Source organism: Lithobates pipiens, unplaced genomic scaffold (assembly GCF_037356315.1).
Source record: "Lithobates pipiens isolate NorthernLeopardFrog02 unplaced genomic scaffold, aLitPip1_a1.2 Scaffold_8, whole genome shotgun sequence".
NCBI classification, from domain to species: Eukaryota; Metazoa; Chordata; class Amphibia; order Anura; family Ranidae; genus Lithobates; species Lithobates pipiens.
This window is the reverse complement of record NW_027507903.1, coordinates 156,778,624-156,800,107: the sequence shown is the minus strand read 5'-3', so window position 1 is coordinate 156,800,107 and position 21,484 is coordinate 156,778,624. Positions and strand designations below refer to the sequence as shown.

At 43.3% G+C, this 21,484-nt stretch overlaps 1 protein-coding gene across 2 annotated transcripts in view; it reads right to left on the bottom strand.

Annotated features, from left to right (window-relative positions):
* CDC123 (cell division cycle 123) overlaps window positions 1–21,484 on the bottom strand; it is a 108,578-nt gene that overhangs the window by 58,316 nt on the left and 28,778 nt on the right. For both annotated transcript variants that reach the window (XM_077472987.1, XM_077472986.1), the window contains exon 6: window positions 16,748–16,854. In XM_077472987.1, the coding sequence (XP_077329113.1) occupies window positions 16,748–16,854 (107 nt within the window). The remainder of the gene's footprint in view (window positions 1–16,747; window positions 16,855–21,484) is intronic.

Here is a 21,484-nt window from a genome sequence, read left to right as displayed (position 1 = left end):
TTTAGTAACAACATGGGGTTAAAAAAGCTAAAATTAGCCATCTATAGTACAAAAAAAGAAAGAAAAAAAAAAAAAAACACAGATAATCACTACTGTAAGGGGTTAATTTTTTTTACTGTAGAACTGTGATAGTAATATTTACAGTAGCAATTATTTGCTCTTTGTACTATAAAAGGGCTCATTTTAGTATTTTAGTTTTTTTAACCCAATTATGTTACTGGCCGTTTAATCCATTATGAAAATAGCAAATCGATTAATCAATTAGTTGTTTCAGTCCTAATTGCATTTTACAGAAAATTACAGTGATGCCGAATAAAAAAAAAAAAAAAATCATTTTTAAAAACAGTCTATTACAATAAGACTTGTGTGGCAATTGTATACTCTAAATTTTTTTTTTTTTTTTTGTTTTGCAATTTTTTCCCCCCCATGAAAGTGGAGTTACCCTTTAAAATAAAGGGAATGAAATGCAAGGAGATTAACTATCATAATGTTCAGGTCACAGAAAGCACATGTAATCGAATGGTTGAAGAGACAGGCTTGATGCACGGGCCATCTCTTTCGCTTTACCCTATAAATCATCTACTACTGCCCAATACAGCAAACCTGAGAAATATTTACCAACTGCAACAAATATATGATAGATAGATAGAGATATATATATATATATATATATATATATATATATATATATATATATATCCATCTAACATTTATCTGGCAAGGCACAAGGCATTTATTGGTATTTATACTGTTTATTGTCACAGTGAAAAATTATTATAGATTCTACATTTTTAGAGAGACTTATTTTAATTGTTGCTATTATTACAAGTGACTATGCTTTGTGATAGAGACTAGCAACTCATGCCAAGCATGTCATGCCTGGCAGGCATGCCATTCATTATGTTTATATGGAATTTTGCAAAGACCTCTACAAGAAAATATCTGGAGTCACTTAAAGAGATTCTGTCATATCGATCTATACATATCTATATATAGGGATTCACAGGTAATCAATTATTCAATGCATTACACAGCACAACTAAGCATCAGATTTATAAAAATAACTATGTTGGGGTGGCAAAGTATCATTCCTCTCACTTTAATATGTATACTAATTTAGGAAAGTAGCCTTAAACAGTTTAGAGTTTAATGAAGGGTCTGTTAGGGCAGATGTGATTGCACAGTTCTTGGTCTAATTATATGGATGTAGTACATTATGTCATTAGGCAGTCAGTAATTATACAAGATTAAATCCTGGTCTGCTCTTTCGCTGATAAGGATTGACAGTGTGAGAAATTACAGGTCTCTTGGGCACTAGATAAAAGGGGATTGACTGAGATTCACAAAGCATATCATACAAGCTAGCTGGTTCCAAATTATTCAAGAATTAACACAAATGTTTTTATTTTCCCCCCAGACAATACACGGTGCAGGTTTACCAAATTCCTCTGAAACAATCTGCTTAGTTAGGACTCCTACCCAAGTATCCTATAAGCCAGTGATGGCGAACCTTGGCACTCCAGATGTTTTGGAACTATATTTTCCATGATGCTCAACTACACTGCAGAGTGCCAGAGCATCAGGGGAAATGTAGTTCCAAAACATCTGGAGTGCCAAGGTTCACCATCACTGCTATAAGCGATACCTCTTATGCTTTGGCAGTTTCCAGCCAGAAGTTTTTGCTTATATTTCAAAATATTCATTTTTATATTCTTTCTTGCTACCAAGTCCTTAAGGCTTAACGTACACGGGACATTTTACAACCTCCCCTGAACGATTTAACTTAGTAAACTGCATTAAAAAAAAAGTCAGTTTTGCCATGTTTACATGCCACGTTTGCGTCTAAAAAAAAAGAAAATATATCTATTTTTATTTTTTTCAAATAATCAAAAATGTATATCCATTAAAAACGCCTGTAAACGAGTTACCGCGTTTATAAGCTGTTGCAGGCATTTGGCGTTTCAAATGCCTCTGAACATTGGTGCTGAATGCATTTTTTTTCTTTCCAAAAAATGCTTCTAAACTCAATTGCCTATAAACGCCTATAAACTCTTCTGTGTACATGTACTGATAATTATTATTATTATTATTCAGGATTTATATAGCGCCAACAGTTTGCGCAGCTCTTTACAATATGAGGGCAGACAGTACACTTACAATCCAATTCAGTACAGGAGGGATCAGAGGGCCCTGCTCGTTAGAGCTTACAATCTAGAAATAGAGGAAATTTCAGGGGCAGCTGAAAAAAAAAAAAAAAAAAAAAAAAAAAAAAAAAAAAGGCCCAACTGCTCCTAAACGTCCGTTTACCAGTGGCTGTGTACAATAACCGCTTGCCGACGTACATTGGCACAATGTGTAACGTGGATAATCCGCGCTACCCCCAGTGGATACTAATGAAAAAAAATAATAATGATAATAATAATAATAATAATAATAATAATAATAATAATAATATATATAAGATAGTGCTGCAATCTAAAAAACTGGAATATTCAGCTTGGAAAGGTGTATTTTTTTTTCTTATACACGTTGGCACAATGGCACAGCTGCACAAATGGGCGTACCTGTACATCCCCTTTAAATTGCGGGCTAGTGTGCACACTCCGCCCATGTTCTGCATGAGCGTGCCCGCAGACTCAATCACCACCGGTGGCCCACGACCGTGACACGGCGAGGCAGAGTGGGGAGATGCAAACAAGGCATTTCCCTCTTCTGCCTAGCAACATGACAGGGATCTACTGCTCCCCGTCATCGGGAGCAATGATCTCTCATGTTCCAGTGAGCCCATCCCCCCCCTACAGTTAGAACACAGTGAAGGAACAAAGTGAACCCCTTGATCGTCCCCTAGTGTTTAACCCATTCCCTGCCAGTGTCATTTACACAGTAATCAGTGCATTTTTATAGCACTGGTCACTGAATAAATGTCACTGGTCTCAAAATGGTGTCAAAAGTGTCCGATGTGTCCGCCGCAATGTCGCATTCACGATCGCCATCATTACTAATAAAAAATAAATAATAAAAATGCCATAATTATATATAATTAAATAATCCCCTATTTTGTAGACACAAAAAAAAAAAAACGTTATAAACCAAAAATAAGAAGAATACATATTGGCCTAAACTGAGGAAGAAATTTGTTTTTTTTTTTTCAGATATATTTTGGGGATATTTATTATAGCAAAAAGTAAAAAAATTTATTTTTTCAAAATTGTCCCTCTTTTTTTGTTTATAGCGCAGAAATTTATAAGCTGCAGATGTGATCAAATACCACCAACAGAAAACTATTTGTGGGGGAAAAAAAAGGATGTTAATTTCGTTTGGGTGCAACGTTGCACAACCGCACAGTTGTCAGTTAATGCGGCACAGTGCCGTATCACAAAAAGTGCTCTGGTCAGGAAGGGGGTAAATCCTTCCGGGGCTGAAGTGGTTAAACCTTAAAAGGTAATTTAAAGCCTTAACTACTTGCCAACTGCGCTATAGCCGAAAGACGGCTGCAGTGTGGGCCTCAATTGCCGGCAATTGCTGTGGGTCGCACACGGCGCGCTCTGTGATCTCATCTATGAGACTCGGCTGATCATAGATCCGAGTAAGGGGGGAGGTCGATCAGGGCCCCTTACCACATGATCAGCTGTCAGTGTGGGGGGGGGGGGGGGGGGAATGATCACCGGCTTCTGCCAGAGGGACACCGGACCCTCACTCAGAAAGCAGCGACTGTGCCCACCAGTGTCACCTGCCATTGCCCACAGTGCCACCCATCAATGCCCACCAATGCTCCCAATCAATGTCCATCAGTGTCTAATAATCAGTGCCACAGATCAGTGCTACCCATCAGTGTCACCTACCAGTGCCTATAAGTGCCCGTCTTTGAAGCAGAAAAAATGACCTGCTTTCAAAATTTTATAACAAACAATTTTGTTATTAGTTTTTCCAAAATTTCAGTCCCTTTTTGTTTTAATTTAGCAAAAAAAATAAAGAAACCCGGCTGAATTTAGGTAAACTGTAGCATGACCGCGCAACTGACATTCAAAGAGTGATAGCACTGAAAGCTGAAAATTGGTCTGGGCAGGAAGGGGTTTAAGTGCCCAGTAAGCAAGTGGTTAAAGTGGAACTAAATTCCAAGCCTTTTATTTGGTTTGGATAGATCAGAACTAGAAATTGTACCCGACATACATTTTGCTTGGGTACAGCATCGCACGACCATTAGGGCTGGGGGAAAAAAATCCATTTAAATCTTGAATTGAGTTGAGAGGTCAAATCGATTCTAAATTTCAACAGATCTATTTTTTTAGATTTGTTTTTGTTCAACAGGACCGGCGCTGACACCGCGCTGGAGTTTTTAGGCGAGGCCGCGGCTTCGGCCTAGTCCGTGAGGCCGGACACCGGACTAGGCCAAAGCCGTGGCCTCGCCTAAAAACTCCTGACCACAGCTCCTCAGGACCAGCATGGTGTCCATCAATTTTCAGTTAAAAGCAACACAATGCCATAAAAATGGGCCGGTCAGGAAGGGGTTAAATTCTTTCGAAGGGTTTAAACAAGGCAGATCACAGTTCTGATATGAGGGAAGGGATATAGTTTGTGTCCCTGCAAAGCAGGAAATAAATTCCTTCTCTTCCCATAGTAAAAAGCACCTCACACTGTGTAGTAAAACACTGGCTAGGCACACAGTAAACGCTTTAATCGCCCCTGATGTTAAACCCTTCTCAGCCAGTGTCATCAGTACAGTAACAGTGCATAGTTTTACCACTGATCACTTTATTAGTGTAACTGGTTCATAAAAAGTGTCAAAAGGGTCAGAACGTCCGCCGCAATATCGCAGTTCCCCTACAAGTTGCTGCCATCATTAATAAGATAAATACAAATATGCCATAGTTTATAGACGCTGTAACTTTTGCGCAAACCAATCATAGGGGTGCACCGAATGGAAATGTTGGTGCCGAAACCGAAATTGCAGGATGCACTTTGCCGAAAACTGACAGTTTTTTTAAAAATAGTAATATTTTTATATACAATTGAATTATATTAGACTTTTTAATTAATATCATGAATATAAATTAATATGAATTTATTGTTGGCCATTATTGGCACCGCCACTTTCAGTGTAAGAAAAGCTCAAGAAAAATGCAGTCTCTAACCATATCTTGTATCACGTCCTGCCGCCGATATGTCGGAAGAAGGGCTCGTACAGGCAGAATCCTGCACGTGGCCCTTTTTAGAGGTGGCCAGCGCGTGCCAAGCTCTGCGATTCGGGTCGCAGGTCCCACGGACTCGATTGCCGAGGGGATAACTTGATCGCCTCATGGGGAGGAAGAATGGGGAAATGCTAATGTAAACAAGCATCTCCCGATTCTGCCTAGTGACAGTGTCACTGATCTCTGCTCCCTGTGATCGGAGCAGAGATCAGTGACATGTCATACACAGCCACACCCCCCCACCGTTAGCAACACTCCCCAGGACACACTTAACCCTTATACTGCCATTTAGTGGTTAACCCCTTCACTGTCATTTACACAGGAATCAGTGCATTAGTATAGCACTGATTGCTGAATAAATGACAATGGTCCCAAAAACGTTTCAAAAATGTCCGATGTGTCCGCCATAACGTCACAGTCATGATAAAAAAATCGCTGATCGCCGCCATTTAAAAAAAATATATACATTAATAAAAATGCCATAAAACTATCCCCTATTTTGTAAACGCTATAAATTTTGCGCAAACCAATCAATTGCTTATTGCAATTCTATTTACCAAAAATATGTAGAATAGGGATTGGCCTACACTGAGGAAAATAAATTTGTTTTTATATATTTTTGGGGGATATTTATTATAGCAAAAAGTAAAAAATAATGCTTTTTTTTCAAAATTGACGCTTTTTTTCAAAATTTACGCTTTTTTTGTTTATAGCGCAAAAAATAAAATAAAAACAGGGGTGATCAAATACCCCCAAAAGAAAGCTCTATTTGTGGGAAAAAAAAGGTAGTCAATTTTGTTTGGGAGCCATGTCGCACAACCGCGCAATTGTCAGTTAAATCAACGCAGTGCCGAATCGCAAAAAGTGCTCTGGTCAGGAAGGGGGTAAATTCTTTCAGGGCTGAAGTGGTTAACCATCTCTTTTATCATGTCTGCAGTCTCTTAAACACACTGCTAATAGTATTAGCAAAATTTCCATTTGGTGCACCTCTAGCAGACATGATACAGGAGATGGTCAGAGACTGCAGACATGATATAAGCGATAAATGCAGCCTCACCAGTGCCTGTCAGATGCAGAGCGGAGATCTTCCGCTGTGTCACGGAGCTGTATTTGAATTTCCCAGCCACAGTAACAATGTTTCGCCTCCTGTGATCATGTCACACCGATTCAATGTCCCAGCAGGGAGGGGAGGATAGGACCTTAAAGCGGGAGTCCGCCGAGACTCCGCGTTTTTTTTTTTTTTTTTTTTTTTTTTTTTTTTTTAAAAGCCAGCAGCTACAAATACTGCAGCTGCTGACTTTTAAAATAGTGACACTTACCTGTTCAGCGTGCCCGCGATGTCGGCACCCGAAGCCGATCTGTAGATCGTTTCTCGAGTGCTGCCGCCGCCATCTTGGGTATGGGAATCAGGAAATGGAGCCTTTCGGCTTAATTTCCCGGTTCCCTACTGCGCATGCGCGAGCCACGCTGCGCAATAAGGACGGTCCCCGCTGCCTCTGGGATCTGTGTGTTCTCCCAGCAGGCAGCAGGGCACTTGCGGAAAGGGGCGGGCACTTGCGGAAAGGGGCGTAATCTACGCCCCTTTCCGCAGAGAGCTATCCCGGAAGTGGGTGCAGTTACCTGGATTATCCAGGTAACTGCACCCCCCTCCCCCCTGAAAGGTGCCAATTGTGGCGCCGGAGGGGGGGAGGATTCCGATGAGCGGAAGGTCCATTTTAGGGTGGACCTCCGCTTTAACCCACCAGGATGACACCTCACAAAGGGCGGCACCCGGAGGGCCAGACCACACACCCTTTTCATAAGCCATTATTGCCACCTTTTCTTTCAGCCACATGCTGAAAACACTGTTGCACTGGGCTGTGGGGGGGGGGCGGAAGCAGCTGGCTCAAGCTTGCTGAGAAGCCGATCAGGGTGCAGGTCCAGGAATCTAGGTGGATCCCAACCATATGGTCACAATATTTCTTCAACCTGGACCAGCTCCGACATCGGCCAACAGCAGGCTTCTGCCCGCATTTGGTTGAAAGAGGTCATGGGAGTGCAAAACTAAGTGCACGGTACAGCCAAAGAAACTTCTCCTTTAACAGTCTGCCCATTGGACGTGACGGAGGTGCTGAGTTTATATGCGGATGATATGCTTCTGTATTTTGAGGATGCGGGTCTGTCGCTGTCTGCGGCCTTGCACCTTATTGAACACTTTGGCGCCTTCCCTGGACTACAGATTAACTGGTTCTAATCGCAAATTCTCCCTATAGATGCCTCCATTCCCACCGCTGAACAGGCAGCCCTCCCTCGTTAGGACTGATCACATTAAATATCTGGGCGTGCAGTGCTCTCGCTCCCTCACAGACTATACATTGCTTAATCTAGAACCACCATATGCTCTCCTCAAAAACAAAACCCAGATCTGGTCCAGGCCTCCCCTCTGAGTCATGGGTCGTATTAACCTGATGAAGATGATTCTCCTTCCCAAGTGTTGTATGTCTTCTGGCATGCCCCCACTCTACATCCCTGCTCACAGGTTCCAAACACTGGAAGCTATCCTCAACACTTATCTGGGGCGCTTCTAGGCATAAGCTGTCCTGACAGGCTTTGAAGCGTCCCACACATTTGGGGGGCACTGCCCTACCTGATCTAGCATTATACTACATTGCCTCCCAATTATCGCACTTACAGGCATGATAAACTTCGTTACTCCACTCCACTGGTTTGCTTGGCAGCTTCTGACATGGTGGCTCACCCTTTTCAGGTGCTCTTTTGCAAACACCACGGGGTCTCACTCACCTTGGCAATAGGCGCCATATGTTATCACACCATAGCAAAATTTGGCACCTAGCGCAATTACCGGGGCCCTGCCTTACATGCTCACATGCCACTTTGGGATAATCCCCACCTCCCAGAATTGCTGACCATCCCCGAGCACAAAATCTGGATAGCCAGGAAAATGATCTACTTATCTCAGCTAGTCACAGGTGGAACCGTCAAACCATTTCAGGCCCTTAAAGAGGAATTTGATCTGCCCAACCACATGCCCTTCCGCTACCTCCAGGTCCGTCATGCACTTCAGTCCCAGTTTGGAACTGACGCCTCCACGCTGGAATCGACGCCCTTGGCCAAGACCCTAAGAAGCGAATTTCTTACCTGTACAACCTCCTACTCCTGCCCAAGGCCACCACTCATGCGTACCAATGGAAGACTAAGTAAGAAACTGACTTCGGAGAGATGGAGGATGACCAATGGGGGGGGGGGGGGGGAGGCGCGAGTACTAGCAAACACAAAATTAGTGTTACCTAAACTATCAGACCGCCTCACCCATCTTTATATTCTCCATCAGTCCTACATTACACCGACCTGCATATCTAAGCACAGGCTTGGCAAGTGACCTGTCCTGCCCCAGGTGTGGCGCCACTAGTAGTACTTTTTATCACCTTATGTGGTCTTGCCCACCCATACAGCAGTACTGGACGCAGATCATAAAATTCCTTCATGACTGAATGGGCTGCTCTCTGACACTATGCCCACGTCAATGTGTAATTGGCCTTCTCCCCATTTCTAAGGGGGCGAAGTACCTGACGATCTTTCTACAGGAAACCCTGTTCATTGCTAGGATGCAGATAGCCCTGCTCTGGCTCAGGCCCTCCCTGCTACTGTGCACCACTGGAAGCGGGCGGTGAACCTTACCCTTCCCTATAAAAGAGTTCTCCATCTACACCGAGGATGCCCTGGTAAATTTAACAAGATCTGGGACAGGTGGGTGAATGATTCCTCCCCACCTGTACCGCCTAGTAATGTTTGTTCCCTGGAGTTGGTCTGCACCGCCTCATCAGCGTGTGTTCTTTTGCCTTTGGCTGCTGGGGATTGGGAGAGCTCACGTTGTGGGCGCGGGCGTTCAGGCTTGGCAATCTTCTTGTTTGTAATGGTGCTCTGTCAGGCAATGTCGTACATGCTATTTGTATAGGTTTGTGCCTGTTGCATCTGGCACATTGTATGCATTATCCTGTATTGTCTTTTAATACTCAAACTTTATTTTTGATAAAAAAAAAAAAAAAAAAAAAACCCAACAAACAAAGAAAAAAAAAAGAAAAAAAAAAAACAAAAACAAAAAACAAAGTCTGCCCATTCGATCTTTAAGGCCGCGTACACACGGGCGGACTGTTCGCCAAACTTTGTCCGCTGAACAGTGTTTCAGCGGACAGTCCGCTCGTGTGTGGGCTTCAGCGGACAGTTTCAGCGGACAGTCTGACGAACAAAGTTTTTCGGAATTTCCGTAAGACAGTCCGCTGAAACTTGGTTTCAGCGGACAGTCAGCTCGTGTGTAGGCTTGTTCGACAAACTAAGTTTCGCGCATGCTCAGAAAGGATTTACACGGCGAAGGTTGCATTGCAGTGTATTGGACGTCGAATTTCTCGTCCCGTCGTACGTGCCGTTCACGTCATCGCGCACGCTTTCAGCGGACTGTTCATTCATCGTGTGTGGTCAAGTCCGTTCATGCAAATTTTGAGCGGAATGTTTGTCGGATTGTTTGACGAACAAAGTTGGGCGAACAGTCCGCCCGTGTGTACGCGGCCTAAGGCTGAATAACACTGGGCATCATCCAACCTGGAAGCATTAGGACATCTTGTGGCAAATAGAGAGTACTGCAGGGGACAGCACTCGATTGAAGGCCAAAATTATAGCCAGAGTAAAGAATAAAAAATAGAATAATAATAATAATAATAATAATAATAATAATAGCTTTGAGCTGGCCTTTAAAGCCAACTTGATTTTTGCTGCATAAGCAAAGCACAACAGCTCACTTTACCCTTTCCATTCCTCCCTTGCGACTCTAGGTTTTAGGAATTATGTAAATCACTCTCCTCGCTCTTAGAGCTGAATGTTTAATTGCTATAAAAAATAAAAATAAAATGATCTCGATTCAACCCTTCTCACAATCTTAATCTAGCATTTCCACGATTCAGCACAGAGCCATGTCCGCTGCTCACAGCTGACAGCTATCACAAAAAGGAATAAAAAAAAATAAAAAAAAGCAGCCTGACAAGTTTCACAACATTGCTCAGCTCTGAGATAAAGAGAAACATTATCATTTGGTTCTTTTAGATCAAAAGGATAAACTTGGTCTGTAAATGAGGGCAGTTTTTCCACTTTAACCACTTGCCGCCCGCCCTATAGGCAATTGACGGCTGCAAAGTGGTTTCATAATCCTGACCGGACGTCATATGACGTGATCAGGATTATGAGCCGCTGCGCGCCCCCGGGGGCACGCATTGCGGCGATCGTTGTTGCAGGGTGTCAGTCTGACACCCGGCAACTACGATCTCGGTAAAGAGTCTCCGTCGGAGACTCTTTACCATGTGATTAGCCGTGTCCAATCACGGCTGATCACAGTGTAAATGGGAAGAGCCAGTGATCGGCTTTCCCTCACTCGCGTCTGTCAGACGCGAGTAGAGGAGAGCCGATCGGCTGCTCCTCTGACAGGGGGGGTCTGTGCTGATCGATTATCAGCACAGCCCCCCCCGAGGATGCCCACACTGGACCACCAGGGACGCCACCAGACCACCAGGGAAAAGGTAATAAAGGTCATAATCCTCCCTAGACCACCAGGGATGCCAGTCAGCACAATGGGTGCCAATCAGTGCCCATAATGGATGCCAATCAGTGCCCACAATGGGCATCACTGATTGGCATGCATTATTGTTTGGCACTGATTGGCATCCATTACTATAGTATAACACCGATGCCGCCTATGAGTGCCCACCTGTGCCGCCTATGAGTGCCCACCTGTGCCGCCTATCCATGCCCACCTGTGCCGCCTATCCATGCCCACCTGTGCCGCCTATCCATGCCCACCTGTGCCGCCTATCCATGCCCACCTGTGCCGCCTATCCATGCCCACCTGTGCCGCCCATCCGTGCCGCCCATCCGTGCCGCCCATCCGTGCCAGCTATAAGTGCCAATTTGTGCCACCTATCAGTGTCCGTCCGTGTCGCCCATCCGTGTCGCCCATCAGTGCCACTTCATTGGTGCCACATTGGTGCCCATCAGTGCCGCCTTATCAGTGCCCATCAGTGAAGGAGAAAACGTACTTATTTACAAAGTTTTGAAACTGAAACAAAAAAAAAAAAAAAAACTTTTTTTTTCAAAATTTTCGGTATTTTTTTATTTGTAGCGCAAAAAATAAAAATCGTAGAGGTGATCAAATACCACCAAAAGAAAGCTCTATTTGTGGGAAAAAAATGATAAAAATTTCATTTGGGTACAGTATAGCATGACCGCGCAATTGTCATTCAAAGTGCGACAGCGCTGAAAGCTCAAAATTGGTCTGGGCAGGAAGGTGTTTAAGTGCCCTGTATTGAAGTGGTTAAGGGGTTGTTTTAAAAAAAAAAAAAAAAAAAAAAAAAAAAAAGCTTTATTAAAAACAAACTTGTCATACTTACCTCCTCTGTGCAAGAGTTTTGCACAGAAGGGCCCCAATCCTCCTCTTCTGGGGTCCCCCTGGCGTCACTCCTGGCTCCTGCTCTATCAGAGTGCCCCCACAGAGCACAGAGACACGCATTCCCTGGGGGCACTCGTGCGGGCGTGCTCCAGAGACCTGCTGCTGTGTTCATTGACACAGACAGTAGGACTCGGCCCCGCACCCCTTGTATAGGCTAGCTAGAATCTAAGAGAGAAGGATGGCCCAAAGTTATTGCTCAATAACAGTCATGGTGAGAATGGACAACTGGGAAATTGAGGCTATTTCTACAAAAGTAATCTAGTAGCACAACAAACGCACCGCAGTAAACTGGTAAGAGCGGAGTTTATTGGTAAACAGCATTTTACCAGAACATTTAGTACATTTCCATAAATTATGCCAACAGCCGCTGCTTACAGAAACAGGTTTAATGTTTACCTACAGAATATGACAGTCCTGGGACATTCATCAGTGTCCTTCCATTTACCATGAAGAATGATCTGAAGCGGCACCGAGCAACATCAAATTATTGATATGTGCTTGAGTTAACTGTCAGAAGTATTGTCTGGCCAAATAATCTAACACAGTGTGTTTCTGCTTTGAAGCGCACTGATTTTGTAGACGAGGGGCAGTTTTCCTGTCAGGTTATGCACAGTCTAGTAATCTTTCAGCTAGTGCTCAAAGGAATGCCGGCCCGCCCGCTCTCTGTGCAGTTCATTTATAATTCACTACAAATCCAAGATGTACATTATTCCTTTGCCACCAGCTTGCTTCTACCTAAAACAGTTATATACACGTAACAAACAGATATCCTATGTTCTTAAAAAATAAATAAAAATCAAAGTCTTATTCTAAAAATTTACATTTTTCCAAACAGTGCCAGCAGTTTACAGAATAATCCAATAGTGTGAAATATGTTTTCCAGAGTAAAATCAATATTATAATTGATGATTCCACTACCTCAGCAGACATTTTATTTTACTGCAATGCCTGCAACCCAGAACATCAACCAAGAAATTAATCGACAAGTTGTACAACACTGAAAGCTGAAGTTACAGGGGGAGGAAATGAAAAAAAAAAAAAAATAAAGCTTTGCTGGGGTTAAAAAAAAAAAAAAAAAAAAAAAAATTAAAAAAAATTGAGAGCCACACTAGCCAAAACAAGCAAATGCATATTCGAAACACATATTTAGAATGGTTTGATCTTCAAGGATATTTCTAAAGTAATGCATCTACGATTGAGATCCGAACAAATCTGTTGGGCAGTATAAACCACTTCAGCCCTGGAAGATTTGCTCCCTTAATGACCAGGACATCTTCGCGATAAGGCACTGCGTCGCTTTAACTGACAATTGTGCGGCTGTGCAATGCTGTACTCAAACAAAAATTGACATCCTTCTCACCTCCCCCCCCCCCCCCCAAATAGAGCTTTCTTTTCGTGGTATTTGGATCACCTCTGACATTTTTATTTTTTGCACTATAAAACTAACAAAAAAAAAAAAAAAGGAGCGACAATTATGAAAAAAAATACATTTTTTTTTTACTTTTTGCTATAATAAATAAAATAAAAAAAGTCTTCATCAATTTAGGCCAATATGTACTCTCCTACATATTTTTGGTAAAAAACAAAAAAAAAATTACAATAAGCGTATATTGATTGGTTTTCACAAAATATGGGATAAATGTATGGCACATTTATTTTGTTTAGTAGTAATGGCGGTGATCAGTGAATTTTAGCGGGACTGCAACATTACAGCAGACAGATCGGACACTTGTCACTTTTTTGGGACCAGTGACATTTATACATCAATCACAGCTAAAAATAGCCACTGATTACTGTATAAACGTCACTGGCAGGGAAGGGGTTAACACTGGGGCGCGATCAAGGGGTTAAGAGTGTCCCTAGGGAGGTGTTTTTAACTGTGAGGGGAGAGAGAGGGGAGAGAGAGGGGAGAGAGAGGGATTCCTAATTACTAGGAACAGACGATCACTCTGTACTTTCCTGACAGATCCCCGTTTTGGCTCTCTGTGGAGCGATCGTGGGTGGCCAGCGGACATGGCGGCTGCCGGCCACGCGCATCAGCTCCCCCCGTCTTGCGAGGGCATGCACACCTGCTATAGCTTTTTAAAAAGGGACAAAAATGTACAGCTATGGCAATTTGCAGGATCAAGCCGACCAGCGGCAGTATAAGGACAGCGGCTGGTTGGCGAACGGATAAAGTGGAACTTCACTCTCTTAATTAAAATTCATTCATTTTGAATCCTTATGCTGCTTGCATTAGTAAAACGATAGGAAAAAATATCATGTTTTTAACAGTTTTTTACATTTCTTTAGTTCCCAGTTTTCATGCCTTGGCAAATTATCTCATATATCCCAGGAGTTTGCAGGAGGAGTTTTCCTAGGTAAGCACTCTCCTGCCTGATATAGTGTGTATATAGTGTGTATGTATATATATATATATATATATATATATATATATATATATATATATATATATATATATATATATTTATATTTATTTTTTGTCTAAATTTATGAAGAAATTTGATTACATATTTTTTTTTTTTTTTTTTTTATTAAGTAGGTTTCTTTTAAGCAGAAAGTTAACAATCCTGGGTTTTTTTCTTTCTTTTTTTCATTAATAAAACAAAAAACCCACCGGTGATCCAATACCACACCAAAAGAAAGCTCTATTTGTGTGAAAAAAAAATAAAAAATTTTTATTTGAGTACAGTGTTGCATGACCGCACAGTTTCCAGGTAGCACAGTGCCGAATAGAAAACAATGCTCTGGTTGTGAAGTGAGTAAAATATTCCAAAGCTGAAGTGGATAAAGAGGACTTAAAGTGGATGTAAACCCACTACCATCATTTGCAAGATATTAACATAGTTAATATCTAGAATGATATACATGCCTTCTGCATGTATCATTGTTTTAATACTCACCCCCTCAGCTGTAATTTGCCCCCGTAATATCGCCAAATTAGTGGGCGTTTCTCATTCCTGACACTCAGTGGGCGGAGTCGTGACATCAGAGGACTCCTCCGCTGACCGCAACACTCCCCTGGTCAGCCGAAAACAGTCCCCTCGGTGGATAATGTCCCCCTTGTACAGCACAGGAGCAGCGCTTGCGCAGTACAAAAAAGGGAGCCACTGAAAATAGCCGTAGCTAAATAGCTTTGAGTGATTTGAAGATGGCGCCTGTGCAATGAGCATGACATTGTGCCTCGACTCTTTCGCACGCTCCCGAGGCACATCCTACTTTGGAAGGGGCAGGTGTATTATTGTCATATCGAGAGTATCACAAGCATCGTGAGCGTACGGCATTGTAGTAAATGTATATTTTGTAACTGTATCCCTGTAGGCATTGCGTGGTGTAGGGGTTAACATATAAGCACGCCCCATGCAGAGTATCAGGAGCATCGGGAGTGTGCGGCATTGTCTGGTATGGAGAGCTCAGGCGCGGTGTGCATCTGACTGACAGCTGTGTATGTAAAGGCAGCCAGTCCTGGGACAGCTGGAGGGGAGAGGAGGGGGAATGTGAATTGTGAACTTTTTACACAGGATGTGCCTGTCTCAGGCTAGTGCATGAGATATGTAAATAAACCTGTCACTCACAGCCAGGGGGAGTTTTTGACAAAGTTTTCAAGACTTTGTCAAGATTTCTCTCACTGAACAATAAAAGACAATTGCTCCCAGATGGAGTAACTGTGTGGCAAGACTGGGCTCAAATGATAGGAAATCTTATTTTCTACATTATGATTTTTTTTTTTTTTTTTTTTTTTTTTTTTCGGGTTTACATCCACTTTAAGACCTTTATGGATTTTTATGTGTTTTGATTCACATATCGTGGACTTTTGAAACATTCTTATTTGCTGGTTTGGTTTATTACACAGGATTTATGTTCATGTGATTTGGAGGGGGGGTCACTTATTATATATAGCCATTTGTGGTAAATCACATCTGTTTGATATTTTGCACTAGAGATTACATTTGTGTCAGTTATATGAGCATATATAAGCTTTCCGTTTAGATGATCTGGCATATTATTTAGATTTAGAAGTTTAGTGTTTATTCTGATATAGCAGCAATAGTTTTTTTGTCATTCATCTTTGAGTCTAAACAAATTTAGTTAAAATTGCTTTCAAATCACAGAGGAGCGCTGCTCAAGTTAGCTGTGCAGATTGGTAAACTAGGTATACAGAATGGCAACGTACAAGTGCACTTTGCACATTGCGGTGCGTTTTTTTTTTTCTTTTTTCCCTCAAATCAAATAAGCCTGCCTACCATAATAGTTAGCCTAAACTGCACCTGTGTCTTCCTAAAATTAAAATGCATCTCTAAATAGAAGACTAAAAGCAGCTCACAACTGACATCTTCATGTTCAATTGATTGTGATCTGTGTTTTCTTAAATGAACCGACTACAGCTAAACAACTGTTTGCTGTGCAGTCAGCGGTACCTTCAGCACCTCCACCTTGCTGTTACAATGTCAATTTACTCCCTCCTCTTGAGAGTTCATCCAGGTTTACTGTTGGAAGCCATAGTAAAAGCCTACTACTACCTTTTTAAAAGAAATAAGCAGATGGGTTTTCCAAAGCGCACAGCTTTAGACACTGTATAGTAAACAAACTGTAAAACCTAATGTATATGTGTATTCTGAATCTGTAAGAAGCAGAGCTGGGAAACACCTTATATACCTAATCTGGAATAAGGATTCATAAGGCCACATGGACACATTCAAGGTTACAATGGTTATAGAGCATATGTCAGAGTTCTACAGAAAAGAGAATAAACATCATGAATGCAGCAAGGATCCCTCTCCTGGAAAACCTTAGCAACTGCCGCGATGGTTTATTTTTAAAAACATTGGCGGCACTCCCACTTAGCACATCTATTAAAAGACCGCAGCAGGTACATGTTACAACAAGGCATTAAATATGCTTGATTTTCCACAGCACATCAGCAGCTGCATCTGAAAGCATACGCTGAGAAATCATCTGTGACAGGAATGTTCAGCTCCACAAACAATACTGATGCAATGAAGTTATTAGAAAAAGGCCACATACTCCACTGAGCAGAAAATGTTCAATTAAAATCTTCACTACTCACGGTTGTGTGAAGTCATGTGTCACAAAATCAGAGCTCTTGAAAATCAGAAAGATGTCACTCAGGGTTTTACATTTCAGTGAGCTGTTCAGTGCGATCCAATAGGCATCCTGTGCAGAAAAAAAAAAAACAACATAGTACAAGGAAAGTGCTCAATTTACCTACATGTGTCCTCTAAATGATTAAGGCCCCTTGCACACAGGTGTCATAATATACTGATGTCTAATCAGAAACTTGTGACGCCTGTGTGCAAGGGGTCAAAAAACGGTGTGTAAAGACCCAAGTAATGTGAAGTATAGGCGAGTAAATGTCTGCAAGCATATACACGAGTATAGACGAGTAAAATTCATCTTCATTGCCAGTATTGTAACGTACTCACTTATTCTCACGTAAACATTAAATGAGTAAACACGGAAGTAAATTACTGCACTTAAATGTAAAATTTTCTATTTTTGTTTGACTACTCTGTACTCAATGCTGTATTACTGATCTTTACTCAGCTGTGCGCAATGTCCCATAGACCAGTGGTTCTCAACCCTGTCCTTATACCCCCAACAGGCCATGTTTTGGTAATTACTCTTATGCCACGTACACACCTATCAGACTATCCGGCGGACTTAGTCTGGCGGACCTGCCCACACACAGGACTTTTTCAGCAGACTAGGTCCGGCGGACTATCACTGCACTTTTGAAATGAACGGACTTGCCCACATACACACGGAGGAAAGTCCGCTCATTTTGAGCGCGGCTCCAGGTAGCCGGGACCAGCGAAGGAAGCGTCACTGGCCCCGTCACCTGGTATGGACTTAAAGGGGAATCCCTACGCCGAAAAAAAGGCACCCCCCCCCCCCCCAAGTTCATATCAGTCCCTTATCTGAGCACGCTCCCCGTCCGGCCATGAAAGGGGGTGGGGACGAGCGAGCGCCCCACCCCCCCCCGAGCCGTACCAGGCCGCGTGCCCTCAACATGGGGGGGTGCTTTGGGGAAGGGGGGGCCGCGCGGCCACCCCCACCCCAAAGCACCTTGTCCCCATGTTGATGAGGACAAGGGCCTCTTCCTGACAACCCTGGCCGTTGGTTGTCAGGGTCTGCGGGGGGGCTTATCGGAATACAGGAGCCCCCTTTAATACAGGAGACCGGGCCACCGCTTGTAAAAGAGCAAGAAGAAGGCGTGGTGGCCCGGCAAGAACCACCAAAGAGGAGGACAAGACACCCAAAGTTGGAAGAAGAGGGCGGTGGCAACGAAGAAGAAAGCCGGACTCCTCCGCTAGTAAAAGAGCTAACAGAAGATAGCGAAGGAGTCCGGCGAGAAGACCCCTGAAGACAGAAGAAGACCCCCAGAGCTGTGCAATAAACTATTTTAACCCTTGTGTGTTGTGTTTTTTTTTTACATTTTTTTTTCACAGGTGAATGGGTAGGGGTAGATTGTACCTCATACTCATTCACATAGGGTGGGAGGCTGGTATCCAGGGGCACCCTTATCAAAGGGGGCTCCCGGATTCCGATAAGCCCCCCCCCCCCACGCAGACCCTGACAACCAACGGCCAGGGTTGTCGGGAAGAGGCCCTTGTCCTCATCAACATGGGGACAAGGTGCGCGCCCCCCCCTTCCCCAAAGCACCCCCCCATGTTGAGGGCACGTGGCCTGGTACGGCTGGGGGGGGGTGGCGCTCGCTCGTCCCCACCCCCTTTCCTGGCCGGCTAGCGTGCTTGGATAAGGGTCTGATATGGACTTGGGGGGGAATGCACGCCGCTCGTCCCCACCCCCTTTCCTGACCGGCCGGGTAGCGTGCTTGGATAAGGGTCTGATATGGACTTTGGGGGGGGGGGGGGAACCTCCACGCCGTTTTTGCGGCGTAGGGATTCCCCTTTAAGTCCATACCAGGTGACTGGGCCAGAGACTCTTCCTTCGCTGGTTCCAGCTACCTGGAGCCGCGCTCAAAATGAGCAGACTTATCTCCGGGCGGTAAAGCGATGCTATATTTGACGTTGTTTTAGCAGCGCTATTCGGCCACTAGCGAGGCAGTTTTAAAGCGGAGGTCCACCCTAAAGTGGACCTTCCGCTCATCGGAACCCTCCCCCCTCCGGCGCCACAATTGGCACCTTTCAGGGGGGAGGGGGGGTGCAGATACCTGTAAAGTACAGGTATCTGCACCCACTTCCCGGGATAGCTCTCTGCGGAAAGGGGCGTAGATTACGCCCCTTTCCGCAAGTGCCCGCCCCTTTCCGCAAGTGCCCCGCTGCCTGCTGGGAAACACACAGATCCCAGAGGCAGCGGGGACCGTCCTTATTGCACAGCGCGATTCGCGCATGCGCAGTAGGGAACCGGGAAATGAAGCCGAAAGGCTCCATTTCCTGATTCCCATACCCAAGATGGCGGCGGCAGCACCCGAGAGTCGATCTAGAGACATCGCGGGCGCGCTGGACAGGTAAGTGTCACTATTTTAAAAGTCAGCAGCTGCAGTATTTGTAGCTGCTGGCTTTTTAAAAAAAAAAAAAAATGCGGAGTCACGGCGGACTCCCGCTTTAAGTTCTGTAGCACCTGCAAAGCGCCACAGTGTGAAAGGGGCATTCGATAAAATAGCTGTCAAAAATACCAAGCCATAATTTAAAACACCTGTGCAATATGAAGGAGAACCTGCAAACATGGCCTGTTGGGGGTACTTGAGGACAGGGTTGAGAACCACTGCATTGACAACAATGCATCTAAATTCAGATCAGTAAAAAGACTCAGCATTTGTGAGAACAGTAAAAAAAAAAAAAAAAAAAAAAAAAAAAAAAAAAAAAAAAAAAAAAACACATTCCTGAAGCTTACATAATTTATTACGAGTTTGTGTAGCAGCAACTCTAGGCAGAAAATACAATTTATTTGAAGACCACAATTAAAAAACAAACAAATGGGCAACACTATTACAGAAGGTATCAGTTTATCAAAGAAGAAATGTCTGTGTGATCCCCAGCTAATGGATCAGTTTCAAGGGTAAGGAAGGGAGAATCAAATTGGCTGCTAATATCTCCAAGCAGAAGTGAACACACAGCCTGAATATATGGCTACTTAGGGCTGATATTATATAAAAAAAAATAAAAAAAAAAAAAAAAAAAAGTCATACGGATTCACCTGATCATTCCCAAGGATTCCAAGATGGATCCCCTCCATTGCCCAATCTAAGGATTTTTTCTAGTACCATTTGGGGATGCACCGATAGAGTATTTTCACGAGTACATGTACTCATCAAAATGCTCCCGATATCGATACTTTGCGGTGCAATTTGTGTCAATACAAAATAAATAGGTGCAAATTGCACTGCAAAGAATCGCATGCAATTTGAACAGGCATGTGGTCCGATTCCTGTCCAAATCCCATGCGGTTTCTTCCACTGTGTGTGTGTGTGTGTGTGTGTGTGTGTGTGTGTGTGTGTGTGTGTGTGTGTGTGTGTGTGTGTGTGTGTGTGTGTGTGTGTGTGTGTGTGTGTGTAAAAGAAAAAAAAGGAAAAGTGCCATTTAGTGGGCAGTTTATAAAAATTGGTTGTAAAGGCAGGGTTTTTTTTTTTTTTTTTTAATTAATCCTAATGCTTTCTATGCATTAAGATAAAAAACCTTCTGTGTGCAGCAGCCCCCCAGCCCCCCTAATACTTAACTGAGCCCTCGATCCAGCGATGTTGAACGAGAGACTTGGCTGTCTGAGACTCTCCATCCTTATTGGCTGAGACAACAGCGAAGTGTTATTTGCTCCAGCTGCTGTCAAAGTCAGTGAGCCAATGAGGACAGGGAGGAAGCGGGGCTGGGCCACGGCTCCATGTCCCAGTGGACAAACAGAGCTGCGGCTTGGCTCGGGTGCCCCCTAGCAAGCTGCTTGCTGTGGGGGCACTCAACAGGAGGGAGGAGCCAGGAGCACCGAAGAGAGACCTGAGAGGACAACTGCTCTGTGCAAAACCACTACACAGAGTAGGCAAGTATAACAGGTTTGTTATTTTTAAACAAAAAAAAAAAAAAAAAAAAAGTTGATCTTAGTATCACTTTAACCACTTTCAGACCGGACCAATTTGCTGGTCAAAGACCAGACCACTTTTTGCGATTCGGCACTGCGTCGCTTTAACTGACAATTGCGCAGTCGTGCGACGTGGCTCCCAAACAAAATTGACGTCCTTTTTTTCCCACAAATAGAGCTTTCTTTTGGTGGTATTTGATCACCCCTGCGGTTTTTATTTTTTGCGCTATAAACAAAAATAGAGCGTCAATTTTGAAAAAAACGCATTATTTTTTACTTTTTGTTATAATAAATATCCCCCAAAAATATATAAAAAAACATTTTTTTCCCTCAATTTAGGCGATACGTATTCTTCTACATATTTTTGGTAAAAAAAAAAAAGAATCGCAATAAGCGATTGATTGGTTTGCGCAAAAGTTATAGCGTTTACAAAATAGGAATAGTTTTATAGCATTTTTATTAATAATTTTTTATTATTTTTTTTTTTTACTAGTAATGGCGGCGATCTGCGATTTTTATTGTGACTGCGACATTGTCGGGGACCCATCGGACATTTTTGACACATTTTTGGGACCATTGTCATTTATACAGTAATCACTGCTATATAAATGCAGTGATTCCTGTGTAAATGACACTGGCAGTGAAAGGGTTAACCAGTGGGTGGCAGTGTAGGGGTTAAGTGTTCCTAGGGGTGTGTTACTAACTGTGGGGGGGTTGGGCTTTCATTTAGTGTACACTGATCTCTGCTCCAATC